The sequence below is a fragment of the Etheostoma spectabile genome, chromosome 13, assembly GCF_008692095.1.
Source record: "Etheostoma spectabile isolate EspeVRDwgs_2016 chromosome 13, UIUC_Espe_1.0, whole genome shotgun sequence".
In the NCBI taxonomy this organism is placed as follows: Eukaryota; Metazoa; Chordata; class Actinopteri; order Perciformes; family Percidae; genus Etheostoma; species Etheostoma spectabile.
The window spans coordinates 356351-372906 of NC_045745.1; the positions used below are offsets into that span (position 1 = coordinate 356351).

General features: G+C 39.1%; 1 protein-coding gene across 6 annotated transcripts in view; it reads right to left on the bottom strand.

Moving 5' to 3' along the window:
• Positions 1-11477, bottom strand: part of alcama (activated leukocyte cell adhesion molecule a) — a 79952-nt gene extending 68475 nt beyond the window's left edge. For 5 of the 6 annotated variants that reach the window (XM_032533576.1, XM_032533574.1, XM_032533575.1 and 2 more), the window contains exon 1: positions 11203-11476. In XM_032533576.1, coding sequence (XP_032389467.1) covers positions 11203-11260 — 58 coding nt within the window. In that variant the 5' untranslated portion in view covers positions 11261-11476. Of the gene's footprint in view, positions 1-11202 lie in introns of all 6 variants that reach the window. The other variant, XM_032533577.1, reaches the window with a different exon arrangement.
• Between the last annotated feature and the right edge of the window lie 5079 nt (positions 11478-16556).

The window sequence follows — 16556 nt, forward strand, 5'->3', positions numbered from 1 at the left end:
GGTAAACTGGTAAACCTTGAGACCGACGAATGACCGACTGCTATCTGTTGAGTTTTTCTCCCGTTACTCTGTCCTCTGTGACTGTCTCCATCTAGAAACTAAGCTGCACGGGGTGCAGGGAACTACTCTGAGTGGCAAATGATCAGACTGTAGTAGCGGTAGATGGGCTTTTAAAAAAAAAAAATGGAGCGTTCTATGAAATGACGCTTTAAAAAAAAAATTGCTCGTGGGAAGTAAAAACCGTGATCGCGATTAAAATTCGATTAATTGTGCAGCCCTAAGAGTGGCACTCAATTTCAGATTTATTCCTAAAATATGATGCATGATATTTAAACCATTAATATTAAAGACATTCAGCCACAGCTTCAAACATGAAAGCAAAAATAGAAGACCAGTGACAGAGCCCAAACTGCTGACAACATCTAACACTTCTCTAAATGTCTACTCCACTGGACCATAATGTATCGATGTATCCTTTATTAGTCCCACAAGGGGAAACGCACCACAAGAGTTACAGTATGGAGGAAGATTGAAATGTATCAAATGGCTTAGATCCTAGATATAGACTATCACTAAAATATAATAATGGATCCTTTTTGTCTGTAAATGCAGCAGAAATAACAACAATAACAAAAATGTAATGATAATTGTCTCAATTAATACAATCAGGTGTGCCTTATATTATAACATGGTGCCATTAAAGCTGTGACACCCTTTTCATCTTTTCAGTTTTGTTCTCTACGGGGCTACCATATGTCATCACAGATCAGAGGGAGGGACAAACCCTTTGTCTTCAACAGTTTAATGTTCAATAAATACAGATCTAAATGCCCCATGAATAGTAATGGCAGACTTCAAAGCTGACGTTCAGTGGTAATTGCCTTAAGAGGTATTAATATGAAACTCCAGCAGATTGTGTGAACATGAGGAAAAGACCAGGTAGCATTCCTGCTTCACAGAACTGAAACCTGAGATGCACCAGAGCTAGTGATCCACAACTAAAGTCATATGTGAAGCTTCATCTTGTATAAGCAACGGCTTCACAAACAGAGTTGTCTGTCAGCTTTAAAACCAAAAGCCAGGGCTTCAGGCTGCTTAAGGTTTCAGATTACCAGCAGAAGCAGCATGCTGGAGGGATAACAGCAAAATACAACCACAAGAGGGTGGTTAGGGGAAAGTAAAAGAGGGAATTCTGTAAACATTGTGTTATAGACTAGAAAATGCCTCATGAATTCTACTGAATAAGGATTTTCATTTTGTGACACTGTAATGTTAAGGTTCTGACTTTTTTATTTCAGAATTAATGTTTTGATTTTTGACATTGTTTTGTGTTTGCTTTTAAAATCCTTGTGCGTTCAAAAAATTGAAAGAGCAGTTTTTGTCTGATGGGAAGACAAATCTTTCATGTTTATATCACACAACGGCACTTGGCTCAAATTGGATGTTACAGTTAGAAGCTCCCAATGGGTCTAGCTCATGCTAGAGGAATTTGAAAACAAACAAATGCTTCATAGCGATGCCTGTTCTGACCTGGTATTAAAACCCGATCTGAGTGATCATTAGTGGACAGTTCTAGGTGCGTGGGTTTTTCACCTGTCTGTAGAATGTGTCTCCAAAAGCATCCTGAGTGACCACTTATCATCGGATCTCACTTCCTTGCTATATAAGCAAATAAACACATACATCATTTGGGTTTGCATATAGTAGGCTGGTTGTGTGTTTATGTCAGTTGTTACTTTCACATAAATTAAGTGAAAAATGAAAAGCTGCTGTGTACCGACCATAGACTGTAACTGTAGCATTTATATATATATATATATATATATATATATATATATATATATATATATATATATATATATATATTTATTCAGGGTGCCCATATATACATATATATGTGTGTGTGTGTGTGTGTATGTATGTAAGCTATTTTTAAAAGTCTCAGTGTGTTCAGCTCTCAGTACATTTGTAGCTTCTAACTGAATGTCTGTGGTTTGAAGTTTAGTTCATATTTAGTTCACTGCTTTATTTTACGTTTCATGTTTGCTTATAGGAGTCCTATTAGGTTAATGCTGATGAAGCCCCAAGATTTCCTAATTTTGCTGCTTCATAATAAAAGCATTAAAATAACGGAGGACTTTTCTTGTGAAGAACTTATAGGAAATGAAACTGTTTCACAGCTGCTGCTTTGACCACTCATTTCACCGTCAAATCCAGACAGCGCGCACACACACACACACACACACACTTCATAGGCCTGAGAGAACAGGAAGGCTTTGAGTTCAGTTTTTGCGTCTAGCACTTTGTATGATCAGGTTCTCACTGATGCATCTGTCCATCTAAGTGTTTTATTCCCATGTTGTCCCAAACTGCTGATTACTAATGTTGCAGCAGTACTGTCTTTAGAAATGAAGAGACACGTTTATGCAGCTGAAACTTCCTCTCATCTTGATGTTTACTACCTCATGCATTTAAGTTGTGTTATTATTTGTGCTGAACTAACTGAGGAATTGTAAAAATTTGTCTTGAATTTGCATTCACATAGAGACCTTGTAAAAAAAAAACAGCTTATCCAAAGTTTCAAACCGAGAGTTTAGCAGTACCTTTTCCCCCAGCATCTCTTAATCTCTGCAGAACCCAAAAAGTAAGACACAACATGAAATATTTCACAACAAAAGAAGTCAGAAATTATTCATCATGGCTTCAGCGGCATATCCTAATTAAGAGAGCATGTGGTTGCATTGTAAGCTGCAGGCTCCTTCAAGTCAGTCAGTTGAGTCCAAAGCATCTTGGCTGTTGAATTCCAACGTTCAATAGAAACAGCACCATTATTTGTTATGCTTACAAACAATCTGAGAGCTGGAGACTTGGTAGGGGATGAAACTTCAGCTGGAAGTAGTTTAACACAAACCGGGCCATCTACAACTGTAGTGCTTTCATCAAGCATTAGGAACCTTCAGGAGAAAACACAAGATGAATGTTTGCTTTGTAAAGCCACTGGGACGCACCAATTAAAAATAACAAACAATGTCAACATAACCCACTTTCCTGTCTCCTCGGCGACGCACATTGTCAGCCACCACTCTCAGCAAAGCAGAAGTTGCAACACAGACTCCACATCACCGTGCCTGTACAGCATTGTGCCCTCTGACCCCTAGGCATGTTTGAGCTCTGCCTACATATACACTATGTAACACTATATATTGGCTGGCAGGTACATGCTTCTCTGTCAAATCAAGCTAATTTAATGTGTCTGCAAACTTGTTACCTGCTTGTGTAGAAATGAAATATTTTGAAATAAAAGCTGGAGAAAGTCACAGAGCAGACGTCTTGCTAAAAAATCTAATTATCTTGAAAAGAGTGGCTATCCCTCTCTTTTTTAAATGCCACAGTTGTTTTGACCGGCTTAAAAAATATATATGATTCAGGCAGATAAAAATATGCACCCTGTGTAGCCAATTATCTTTGTAGCAAATCTGCATCAGGTGGACTAAAAACAGAAAAAAATAATCACCGGTAAAAAAAGAATGAAATTGAGTTAATTATTGTATTGTATAAGTAAATATAAGTATTTATTGTAGTAGCTTGCATAGATAACCTCTCTGACTCTCATGAATGCAGGTCAAACAACAAGTCAAATGCTTGCATCTCAAATATCAGGTATACTCATGTCAAGTCTAGTGTTTCTTCTATAATGGTATGGGCCTGGTGGTCTGTCAGGCTAGAAAAATCTTTTTTTTGTGCCAAAGATAACACCAAATATCAATTCCAGTGTTTTCCATATATTCATTCTGCAGTGATGCACCGCCATGAGTCCATGAACAAGTCCAGTGTCTGTGGCTATGTCTGTAATAACAGCGGGACAATCAAGTGTGTTATCTAAACTGCTAAAGTCAGGGGAACAGGTGAAGTGAAGAAAACGTTGTTGATAGCCTACTGGTTACAAAAAAGGCTCAATAGTGAACAATGGTGAAAAACAGTGTTTATTTGTGTTTTTAGCTCAGAAACGAGAAAAGCAGGTTAAAGCAGCCAGTCATACAGTAACTTAGGAGGGAATCTGGCCTTGTATGCTGTGATTAATTTTGCATGCAGTAACACACCAGTCATATTTTAGTTTTGATGAGAACTCAACTCCTGGCATTTTCTTCTGGTGTTCTTCAGCACTGTTCTGGAAGGACATAAGAGGAGTAATAGGCCAACCAGCTTTAAACATGACATTTTTTCTGTTTAATTCATGTCAGTGTGAAGTGGGGTTTGTGTGGATTATACAAGGTAACTGTTACATTTTTGAAAAAAGTATGTGATGAGTATTTAAAGAAACTTTAAAGTGTTAAATTTCAGAAGAGAATTTGGTCTTTACATATTTCTCCATTGTACAGCATGTTTGATCACTATTATGCTGCTCAGTGTGGATTTCATAGATTGGAGTTTTCCGGCAGTGTTCTTTTCTTCCATGAACTTTGTTTGGCTATCACTCATCTTTCAAATGTTGATTGGATGACAGTAGGCCCGGCTATTTTGTTCCCATAAATGCACCAATGATGGCTATTCAATGGATTAATCGGATGCTTTAGGGATCATTGCTAATCCTGAGAACTGCATTTCTTTATGAACTCATTGATTCAGAGACTGAATGCAGCACTATTCTCTATTACGTTTGCAGCTTCTAAGTTAATTTTACCTCAGTTTTGGCTCAATAGCCAGCTGTTGTCAAAAGCATAAGAAATCTCCAGGGAGGGCAGCGATGCTGACTGGATTTTCTCCAGACCTCCATCAACTCTGTGGTGAAAGAGCTTTTCCTCCTCTCTGGTTCCTTTTAGGGGCCCCTCCCAGGTACACGCAGCTAACTGAAATCTAAGGCTGCAATAATGACCACTGGTCATAGGAGTACAAGCTCAGTGAAAGCATCCTTTATGGCTATTGATGTTTTGTGTTTTAAGTGAGTTCTAACAGGATCCCAGGAGGTTTATTCAATTCGACAGCAGCTATCATCTGAGTCTTACAAATATCTCAGTGAAGCGTTGGAGACTTGTATGTCAGCTCAATAAGTCACAGTTTGTTTCAGTCCTCACTATCAGGTTTAGTTTCAGTAAAGAAAATAAGCCAAAATTCACCGTTTGCCTGACCTGTTCTCCGAACAGATCAGTGTCTTCACATTCTGTTCCACACCTTCTCTCTGCCATTTGGACAATGTATTCAGCAACTACAAAGTGAGCTTCACATTGCAAATATACATTTATTCTTTTATTTAAAGTGTATCTAACAGACCTCCTCAGAATAATAGTAATAGTTTCTGTGCACCACATGCTCATTCCAAACTCATCCATTTATGAGCCTATTCACCACCCACACACACACACACACACACACACACACACACACACACACACACATAACATATAACAAGCTTGATGATAAAACTTTCATTTACATTTTTCATGTATGGTAAGAGGTGTGGTTCCAGGGGGATTAAGTAAGAAAGTCGATTTCCCTGAGGATTTTGAGCTAAGTATAAGGGAAGGCACCATTTCTGTTACAGCTGAAATTACTCCATTAACGGTTGCAGACAGGGTGGGAGGCAAGAGCTGTCTTCAGCCGGTCACCATGAGCGGTCCAAAGATGTTGCAGAAAGGTAATAGAATAACAGATGTTTCTTCACGCTGCTTTAGTGTAAAACGTTTTTATGGCTATGAGCTCTTTGACTTACCCCATCAACACCATCAGCTTGGGACTTTTTTCCCCCCTTTAAATGGAAACTGAACTGCCTTCGAGAACTGTGGATCCCCACACCCGCAGTCACCAAACTTTCCTGTTACTCCCTAAAGCTGTCTCATGACCTTCCACAATAGATAATCTAAGAACCCCTCAGTACCCAGGTTATTTTTTACAAGTCTTCCAGAGCTTGGCAGAGTAAATGAGTATCATCCTATCACCAGAGACAGTTCTTCCACCAATGACTAGACATTTTAATCTTACAGTTCTACCAGTGATTCAAAATAATTCTGGTAAAAAATTGAGAACATATTTCTTGACTCTTGTTTTGACCATCAACAACTGAGTCAATCAGAATGCAGAAGCATGATCACACGAGTTACCTAACTGGCATGGTAAGTTATAACTGCCTTCATTCCCTGCTGCCTCATTTTGTGAGCATTTCCCCACAGAGTTTGTTCTTGGCAAAGTAAACCACTTTGAACTTTAATTTTTCTTCCCAATTAACACAGAGTTTCACTTCTTGTTTTGATGCAGTTCCATGGACTTGAAAAATGACTTTCACAATGACATCATTATAGAATGGAAACAACCTGACACTCACCAGGGTAACACATGAGTCATACTGCCTTATATGGGAAGTTGCACGCACGTGTGTGTGTGTGTGTGTATGTGTGTTCACCTATTATCTCATTGAGTTTCAGCTACTGTTGCTGGTTGATTCTGGACATTTCGGTGAGTAAGGTGCATTTTTTGTTGGGGGAGTTGTTGAAAACGGCAGCGGGGGAAACCCACTGTGCTGCCCAATACACAAGCTAGCCTGATGTGAGGCCCCAGCATTAGGCCCACTTCTTACCTTGACAAAAGGGACTGAGAAGATGATTCCCTACTGAGCAAATATATTGTCAAAATTCTGTTTTCTCTTCTGTCATTAGTCTCCGTTTGTTCTGTGCAGTACTTTCACGTAAACATAAAAAGCTGCTACTGAAGACAGTGTGCCACAACATTAACTATGTTTATTAAACTGTGGTGAGCGGCTACCTCATGGTGCTTTCTCATAAAGCATCACCACCTGACCAGGCAAACATGATAGCTCTGTAAGCTTTACGTGATACCTGATCTCCTATATTAGATCCTCTTGCTGCCAATTGAAGATGCAACGTTTCCATGTATTGCTTTAAGTAAAATGCAACTTGTGATAAGTCTGAATAAAACAGACTCAAAATTATTTCTAAAGCAAAAAAGGAAAGGAAAATCATTTCCAAGAAGTTCAAGTTTATGAAGTTCAAGTTTATAATGAAGCGGTGTGCAAAAGCCTCTTGCTTGCTGATTGCATTTCAGCCTCCATGTGAATGAGGGAAAAACAAGTCTGTCGAGGCTGCTGACTAAAACATTAATCCAGCTCGAGTGAGAAAATCAGACCCTCTGGTATGAAGACTGTAGCGCTGAATCACTGATGCATTACTGCTGTAGACTTCATACCATGACCACATTTTACTACCAATTTTTCTTCTGATTGGTGATATTATCTTCATGACATCTCAAGCTGTCTCAGGTTTTTAAGTAATGATTTCTTTTAAGAATTTAATTAAAACAGCCTTCCGTTTAGCTAGAACACCGTGGCATTCTGATTTTGAATTAATTTCACGGGAGATGGACTTGTCTTAACTCATAGAGAAAACCTTGAAAACCTTTAGCCCCTTTCACATGACAAGAGCAAGTTATGGGATGTTTATTTAACGTGGCTGAACAGGGCTTTCTGAATAACAGATCAAACTAAAGCCATCTGACAGAAAGATTTAGCCAGCTCTTCAAACACACTGTGACCTTTCAGAAATCAGCTATTGGGATTGTTGGTTGAAGGCAGTTGAAGGTACCCCTCCCCCTCCCTCACCAACACCCACTCCCACAAAGGTATTTTTTCCCTCCAAAAAAAGACAGGCTGTTTTACAGGTCGGGGCAGTTGGAGATAGCATTTCAAGCCATCACGTCTCCCGAGCAAAAGCAACTAAAAGTGCAACGGCATACCACACCAATTGTCAATTATCAGCAGTGTTACCCCCTTTTTAATGAGTACAGTTTGGTTTAGGTGAGCTTCATCTATTTGAATATCATTCACAATCTAAAGCATGTGGTACTTTGGTCCATTTCAAAGCACTTGTGTAGAATATGATCACAGCCTAATTGAAATGAATTATAATCCATGCTCAAAAAGAATCAAAACTTGACAGCAAAGGACCAGTACTGTAATAGGGGCTGAGTTAGGGCTGGACAATATTTCGATATTATATGGACATCGATATACAGTAAGATACTAGATGTTGTCTTAAATTTTGGATATTGTAGTATCATGACATGAGACAAGTGTTGTCTTTTCCTGGTTTGAAAGGCTGTATTACAGTAAAGTGATGTCATTTTCTAAATTGACCAGACTGACAGCTGTTCTATTATTTTCCTTTACCCACTTAGTCTTTTTATCCACATTACTGATGATTAAGTATCTAAAGTCTAATTAAGTACATTTTGATTTTCTACATATTTTCCAGCTCTAAGTCCTCTGAAAAAAGTGATGCAATTGGAATAAGATGACAAGACGTTGGAACAGTTCATTGTTTATCTGGCAAAATTTTGTAGATTTGTAAAGTGTGTTAATAACTGGTAGTTACTAAATATCTGGCAGGTAGCAGGACTTTTTATTTTATTTTTATTTTTTTACAGCAATGATCATTTAGATTACATTTACTGGCTGGAAACAGTACAAAATGTAACACAAGTTACATTTTATTCAAACTTATCTTTTATGAAACTCCCTTTGTTGCAATAATTGAGTTTTGGTCTGTGATACTAACAAATGAGGGAAGAGTGACAACTCTAAAACCAATCTGGCCTGCAACAGGGAGCCAAAAGCCTGCCTCACCTTAGCGTTAGTTTATGCTTACTTCTTCACACTTCTCTCTCTGCTTCAACATTACACGTTTTTGTCAATAATCTAGTTATTCTAGTTAAACAGCATCTCTAATGCTCTACTGGACAGTAAAATCTTGGGGCTTTAGCCAAAATAATGGACAGAATGGACTATTATTTTCCATCTTTTAAGGCTTTTAAGACTTTAAAAAAATACAGCAGACCTACACTATCTGAGGTTAGTGGAAAAAGGCAATCTTATAAAGGGGATAGGACTTCAGGTCTCTATTATGGAGCATGGCTTTGCGTTCAGACCAAAACAAAGCGAGGGGCTGTGTTGTTGTTGCTTCAGGTACCAATGAGACATAAAATATGATCCAGTAAGCCCAGTTTGAGCAAAAGATTCATGAGTTTGAAGGCTTATAAGACACAGAACACTGCACAGTGGTTGATATTACAATGAGACTTGATATCCCAACTCTAGAAAGTTGTCATGTGATAATCATAACATTTGTTGCAACAATCACGAGGTAGACATACGGCAGTAATCTAACAAGGAATGTGTGCTTGCATGTATGCCTGGCAACATGGAGGTAAGGGGGCATGTTGTTGTCACAAATCGCTAGATGTTCACAATTTTGGAGCCCCATGGCTCTGTTATTACCTATAGTACTATTACAAATGACTGCAGAGATAAAATGCCACTTCAACCTAAAATACTTGTTAACACAACAGGAGATCTTACTGAATCATGAGAAAGTGCTCTTAATTCACTTGCATTACACTCCTAATGTGAAAAACCTGTTCTCTTAAAAAGCAATTCTCTGTCACAAATGATGACTTTTCTAAACAGTGTTGACCATTGACCTCTACATTTCTTTTCAACAGCCCACACTTTGCAGTACCCCCTCGCATCTGCGCGGGCAGCTTACCACTCTAAAGTCACCCTAAAAAGCCTCCCATGGCTTCAAACTTATGAGTCGGAAAGTCACTTTGAAAGCATACCCTCTTTGATGTGAGGAATGCTACAGATCAAGCTGGAAACTGAATTCAGCTGCTATCTAGTGTGCTTATATCTGTCATCATGTGGAGGATAAATATGGATTTTATCATGAATGAAATGTGAATCCCACCCCCCAAAAAAGTGTCCCCTCCTCCTGTGAAGTCACTGATCCAAAGACAGGCCAGAATCATCAACTGATGGAGATGGTGAGCCTGGTTGTATTGAGTACACCAAGAACCAATCACCCCCTCCCTCCACACACACACACACTCAGCCACCCGCCCTCCAGTCACCCTGACAAAGAGCAGCTCTGTGAATGATGAGAGATGGCCAGTGACATAGACACAACTCAGAGATAAGAGCTGGGAGGATATCTATTCTGACTTATCCTGTCTAGTGACACAAGACAATGTGAGTCAGTGGTGCCATTGCTGGTGATAGTGTTTAAACTCTTTCAAAGCCCAGCCCCTGTTTTTCTCACAAAGAAAAGCAATTCCCTATCTGCATCAGATATTATACAGGGCTAAACCACTGATTCCCAAAATAGGGCTTTGCTAGCCCCAGGAGCCTTTTTTTTTTTTAAATGCTCCGGTTGTACCCCTCAGTATGATTTAATGAGAATGTTCAGTTGCTTTTTATGGCCTACTCTTGTTAAATGTTACATTATCCCACACAAGAGTCAAATACAATCAGTTCAAATACAAGTCCCCAGCATTTAGACCTTGAGAGGGAAAACACATAATCACTTGACTTGAATGACAAAGTCATTTAATTTGAAAGTTTGTTATCTCTGGCCTCTTCATTGCCCATTCAAACATACCCAGTAATAAAACACACACACACACATACACGTAACACACACAAACAGAGGCTTGGAATTCAAACAACCACATCCTTAATTAGAAACAAAGCCCAGGAATCCAGCTCCGTGGCATCAAATGCCTGTTCCACAGAGCGGAGAAGGGGCGGGGGTTGTTTGTTTGGGCAGATAGTTGGCTTTAATAAGAGGATAGGAGGATCGCGAATGGTAAACCCACCTGTATTGTTTGCCCATCAGTTATTTACAGGAAGTTTTTTACCCAACATTTACAGCTGCTAGAGTTCTTAATGAATCAATAGGTCGAGATACACTATGACGATATAGAGATAGTTTATCTGCGCGCCTTTCTACTCGCCAACACTTTACATTTAGTTTTTTTTTTTTCAACGGGAAATGGCTAAATTTCTTTTTAGGGGAAAGCCCTCGAAACCAATGATGGGTTTTCACCACGTAACGTTACTAGTTATTCTGTCACTGCAGCCAAACAAGCGTAAAAAGAAGTAAATATGACGACACATCAGTAGCCTACTACATAGTCATAAAACAAGAGCGGTAACTTCAGGTGTAGGTTGCTTCACCATGCAGGTATTAAGCTAACATCCAGGCTATAACCGCCAAGTTACTAGTAACGTTAAAGAACACATAACGAGGTTACAATGGCTAAAGGTTATTAATTAAGTTACGATGAAGCCACACACAGTATATCATGTCGAAACTATTCTGAAAGGTATTCTTACTAGCTAAATAAAATAACTTAGCCTACCTTGAAGAAGCGTGGAGAAGCTCACGAAAGCCAGCAATAGGAAGGCAACGGAGTCCATCCTTACACAGAAACTGTACGGGTCTGTGGACACCTCTGGGGAGCTTTAAGAAATGAAGAGTTGAAGTCGAACTGAGCTGTACAAATATGGCCCGCAGATATATCACTCTTGTTTGGAAGAGGCGTGGAAAGTCCGAATCATACCAAGCAGTTTCGGTGTGCGAGCAGGTACAACGCAGTGAGCTGACTGCTAGGACAGGAGGCGGAGACGGGAAGCTCCCCGGGGCTTTTGCTCACGTCGCTTTGGGGTGCTGTCGGAAATATGGACACTCCCACAGCCCGTGAAGGTCCGCAAACAAAACCTCAAATGCTACAGTTAAAAGTCTGTTTTTTTTTTGTTCATCGTAGCCTGATATGACGTTGCGGAAGTGTAGAGCTTTGACCTTTGAGGCATTCACGAAACAATAAAAGGCATATAAAGTACTCTAGAGTCGACTACACCAACAGGTCAGTAGTAGTAGTAGTAGTAGTAGTATTATCACAGAAATCTCCAAGACAAATCACGCAGCAGAATCTTGTTATCATTCTGGGAACAAGGAGGGGGCTCATCTGATTCATGACAAAATATTAGGCCATTGCAGACTATGGTATAGCTTAAGACACTGCAAATCAACTTGTTATGAGTAGATTCCCATTCCCAAACAGATTGCCATGTCCTCTGTGCTCCAGACAGGTTTCAGACCATTGTCCATGTATAGGCTTGGGGTCTTGGCAGCATTCCCCCCAGAAGAAATGTTTAGAATCTTAACAGCTAAACTGACTATTCTGAAGCAAAAATCCAAGATGATTTAAGTAATGTTTTGTTAATACAGACTACATGTTAGTAAAGACTTTTATTCAATTCTATTGTATAGTTTCCAAAACTCACTATTCACTCATCTCATCTCCTCCAAGTCACCAGTCACTCCTTTCCTGCTCTCTGACCACTGAGTCCACAAGAGTCCACATGAGATTATTTAGTAAACTACTGCATTCTGTTCATATTTGAACAGCATGGGTGATCATGATTACGTGACAGATAGCTGTAGGTGAATGTAGGCTGTTGCTTTCTAAAGTTTTACGTTGATCTTTTTTTTTTTACATACATACCTCCTCTACTGCCAACTATCTTTTTTCCTTTCATTTTTATTTTGCTTTATTACAACAAAATCAACATGCCATAAGGAACAGTGGATGGACAATATAAGAATCCTCCACATAAATACAATGGAACCAGCTGGTAATATTCAAATGTTTCAAATGATGCCAAATTATGTGCTGTCAAGCTAATTAAGATTCAATCAGCTCCAGACAATTCTCTCTCTGTATTTCTCAGTATGTTCAGAAGATTGTGGCATCCGGCAACTTTCCTGAGCAGAAACTCAAGTGAAGATAATTAGCTCTTCTGATGAGTCCATCGTGTTTTTTTAATCCCCCATGGCTACTATAAACTGCGTGGAGGAGGGGTGGGGTCGTGTACACGATCACCAAAGGCTTGTGTCGTGTGGACGTGCCTTGTCATTACTTAGAAGTCCTTATGGGGGCGACAGAAACTACGCACTATAGTTTTAAAGAAATGCCAATAAACCAGAGCATGTTTGTCGCCCATCCCAGAATGCTGGATTAGTCAGACCCTCCTTCGCAGCGCTGTGGAGAGACTAACTAACAAGCATCAGTCACTACTGAAGCCACTTTTTCAAAACTCTTTATACAGTCTGCATTTCCAACTTGTATCGCCAATTACATCACCTCCAAAACTCACTCAAAATACTGCCATTTTCATTGAGAAAGCATCATTCACTGACCTTAAAAAACAACACAGAACATTACCTAAATGATGAACTTTCATCATTGAAGTTTTAATGATTTTTCACATACATCAGTATTCCATTTTAGAATAATAATAACACCTTTATTGACAAGACTTAAGTAATGCACTTTTCTAACCTCTGTGCTTCCAACCATCTAAGATGCCCACCTATTTTTTCTCCCAGCCCACCCTAACATAGCAGGCTAGAACCAGCCCTGCAGCTGGTTTGTCCATTGTGGCACCTTTAAAGAGCTGATATAATTATAAAAGAGGGTCTGCATTAAACAAAAATGACACCATTGTAACGATTGCAAAGGGAGTTTATTATGGGTCCAAGCCCGAGGGTCTGGGTACGCGATTCACACAGCAGTTTCTCCCAGGATTTTCCATCTCCATCTCCTTCTCCATTATTCTTCTTGACGTAAAACTCACGCTACAGCCTAAACCGTACATGGTGGCAGTGTGCCATTTTCAGGACTGGTCCAAAACGCCGTAAGGACCTTAGGCACAACGATTGACCCACTTCCACCTCTAGGTGGCGCTATAGCAGAAAAAAACACGTTTAGCCCCAAAAACTCCCAAACTGTACATTTGACATGTAAAAACCATATATCCACGCATTCAATGGACCCTACTGAATTTTGTGATATAGGCCACGCCCATTTCCGCCTATACTTATGTGTGAAAAATCGTGATCTATCAAAAAAACAACTTTTTCGAACTCCTCACAGACTGCGATTGATCTGCATGAAACTTGGCACAAAGCATCTCCAGATCAACCTGATAAACAGTTGTTAAAAGAATATTTATAGAATAAAAATTGTGCCTTTTAGGCACAAACAAATTTGTGTAATTAACTATGAAAACACCAACTTTGCCATATCTCGGCCAAAACAAATGCTGTCACAGCCAAACTTTAGATTATTCCTTGGAATGACCCTCTGAGGCTACCAAACCAATGTAACAAAAATGGCCACTAGGGGGCGCTTCAACTACAAAAATTTTATATCTCATGAACAGCTTATCCAATTTTTTACAAAATTTGATGGGTACCGTACAATATCAATCCATCCAGCTTAATGTTACTACAATGTGCTATGTTGACAAGGAGCTTGAGTCTGAATCCAAGTACAAGTCATCCGTCCGCAAGTCCAAGTCAAGTCACGAGTCCAGCGAATAGAGTCTCGAGTTGGACTCAAGTCCAGAGAATAGAGACTCGAGTCCGAGTACTCCAGCACTGCCCCGTAACATAATAATAAATAAATCAAAGGCAAAGCAAGGCAAGTTTATTTATATACTGTAGGCCTAGCACAATTCATACACAATGGCAATTCAAAGTGCTTTACAAATGAGCAGTAGTGTGTATTTATTAGAACAAACAAATGTGTACTTAGGTGTAAAATAATGAAAATAATTAGTTTCAAAATGGAGAGGGATGTTAAATTTTGAATTAGAACGGACAAAAATAGTATAGCTACTTGTTTTGCTCAAACATGTCAGCTCTAAATTGTGCGTAAGTGTGCTTTGAGTATGTGTAGATTCTGTTCTTACCTAAGAACAAGTCCCAAAATAAAGCAGCAAGCGGCAATCCACGGGTTCCAACATTTTTCTCCATAGCAACTTCAAAGCAATTTCACACGTGTTCTAACGTCGTTATAAAACATATCCTGCAAGCTTTGTTAACATTGGACAAACAGTGTACTTTGTTTAAAATGCCAACAACGGATTGTCAAAAACATTCATTTTCAATTCAGTGTCATATGTAGCTCCGTCCAGCTCACAGCAATTTGAGAAAAGCAGATGACCAACACAAAAACAATTGCTAATAAAGCCGCCATCTGCTGCTCTGCATTTAAAGTGCCCCCTAGTGGTCAATTAGAATAAGACTTGCAGTGTATGGTGAGGTCATTATATAGACATTTCATGGAAGTTTTTTTTTGTTGGACAAACATTTAGTCATTTATAGTCTGATTTGCGCTATATCACCTGCAGTGTGTTGCATTTATAGCACCCCCTGGTGTTCAATTTGAACAAAACTTTCAGGGCATGGTTCAGGTACTTATGAGTCCATATCCTGAGAGATTTGTGATGATTGTACAATGAATATGTGATTTATAGTAAAATGTGTGTAATGCGCCTCATCTATCTTGCGCTTGTAGCGCCCCTAGTGGTGAAACTGTCTGGGTATATCAGGGGCACTTATCTGAACACATCCTGTGAGTTTTGTGATGATTGGCCTTGCTTTTTTGTGTTCATTTATGTCCAGAGCCACGCCCATTGAAGCCTTAATTACAGCGCCACCATGTGGCCAATTGGGTTCATATTCCTATATGCACACAATTTCCAGTTATTCCCCCAAGTTTAATGTTTATAGCTCATTCCACCTCACAGGAATTTAAGACGATGGCAAACAATAAATAATAATAATAACTAAAACAGACAAACATATAAGGGTTCTACTGCTTTGCGGTTTGAACCCTAATAAGAAAAAATTGGTAAATGCCAGAATTTTCATTAAAACTGCGTAAGTGAGGTTTAAGACCACAATTGTCCTTAAAAACATTTGGTGAATGAGGCCCAATCTTCTTAACTAAAATCTGCATACACACTGGTATTTTTACTGGAGTAAGATGTAGACCCCCACTCATCCCACATCACATTGCTGTTCAGCTTTTAAATATTATGAAATAAGGTCACAGTTTATGTAACCTATGCTCTACAATCTCAACAAAACTAGTACTACTCTCTGCTTTGAAACCAGATTTGGAACAGTGCATTCTGTCTAAAGATAAATGGATTATGACGTGAGTGGTTGTGAGCAACGCAAGGCATTGTGGTATCTGCTAGTACGGAGCGGACTGAATAGTAGAGAGGAAGTTGCGACTGAGAATCAAAAGAAGGAAGGAAAATAGACCTTTGACATCCACTGAGTCAAAATTCTTATTGCTGTAGTTAGCTCGTTCTTGTTTCCTAAATGCGTCACGAGTTATAAGCGTATTTGAAACTAAAAGGCAGTAGTGTCACTGAAGCATAGACGTGATCTGAAAGTGGAACACTGGTCAGTGGCCCCACCAGGGGTTAAATTGGCTTTAGGGAGGGGGGAGCCCTTACCTTCATCACTCAAAATCGTGGCGTAAAATGACTTATTGTGTTTTTACACCAAAGGGGTTCTTTTTCCAGTAATAATGTGTAGGGTTGATTAGTTATTTAAAAAAAGGGAAATACTTTACAGTTCACTTACTTTATTATTAGTTTTTCCTTTTAAGCTAATGTTAACAGGCCGATAACACATTTTCCCCTCTGAAAACGTATGAAATTGAACATGAAATTGCAAACATTGTAAAAATATAGGTAAACATCTTTTTAAACAAGAACATTATGTTGATTTAGGAGAATCACAGACACTTTCTACATTACCGTGACTTATGATGCTGGGGTCTGGAGGAATTTTTTATGCATTAAACACTTCCTCTCCTGCATTTTGGTGAATTTTTATGTACCTATTTCT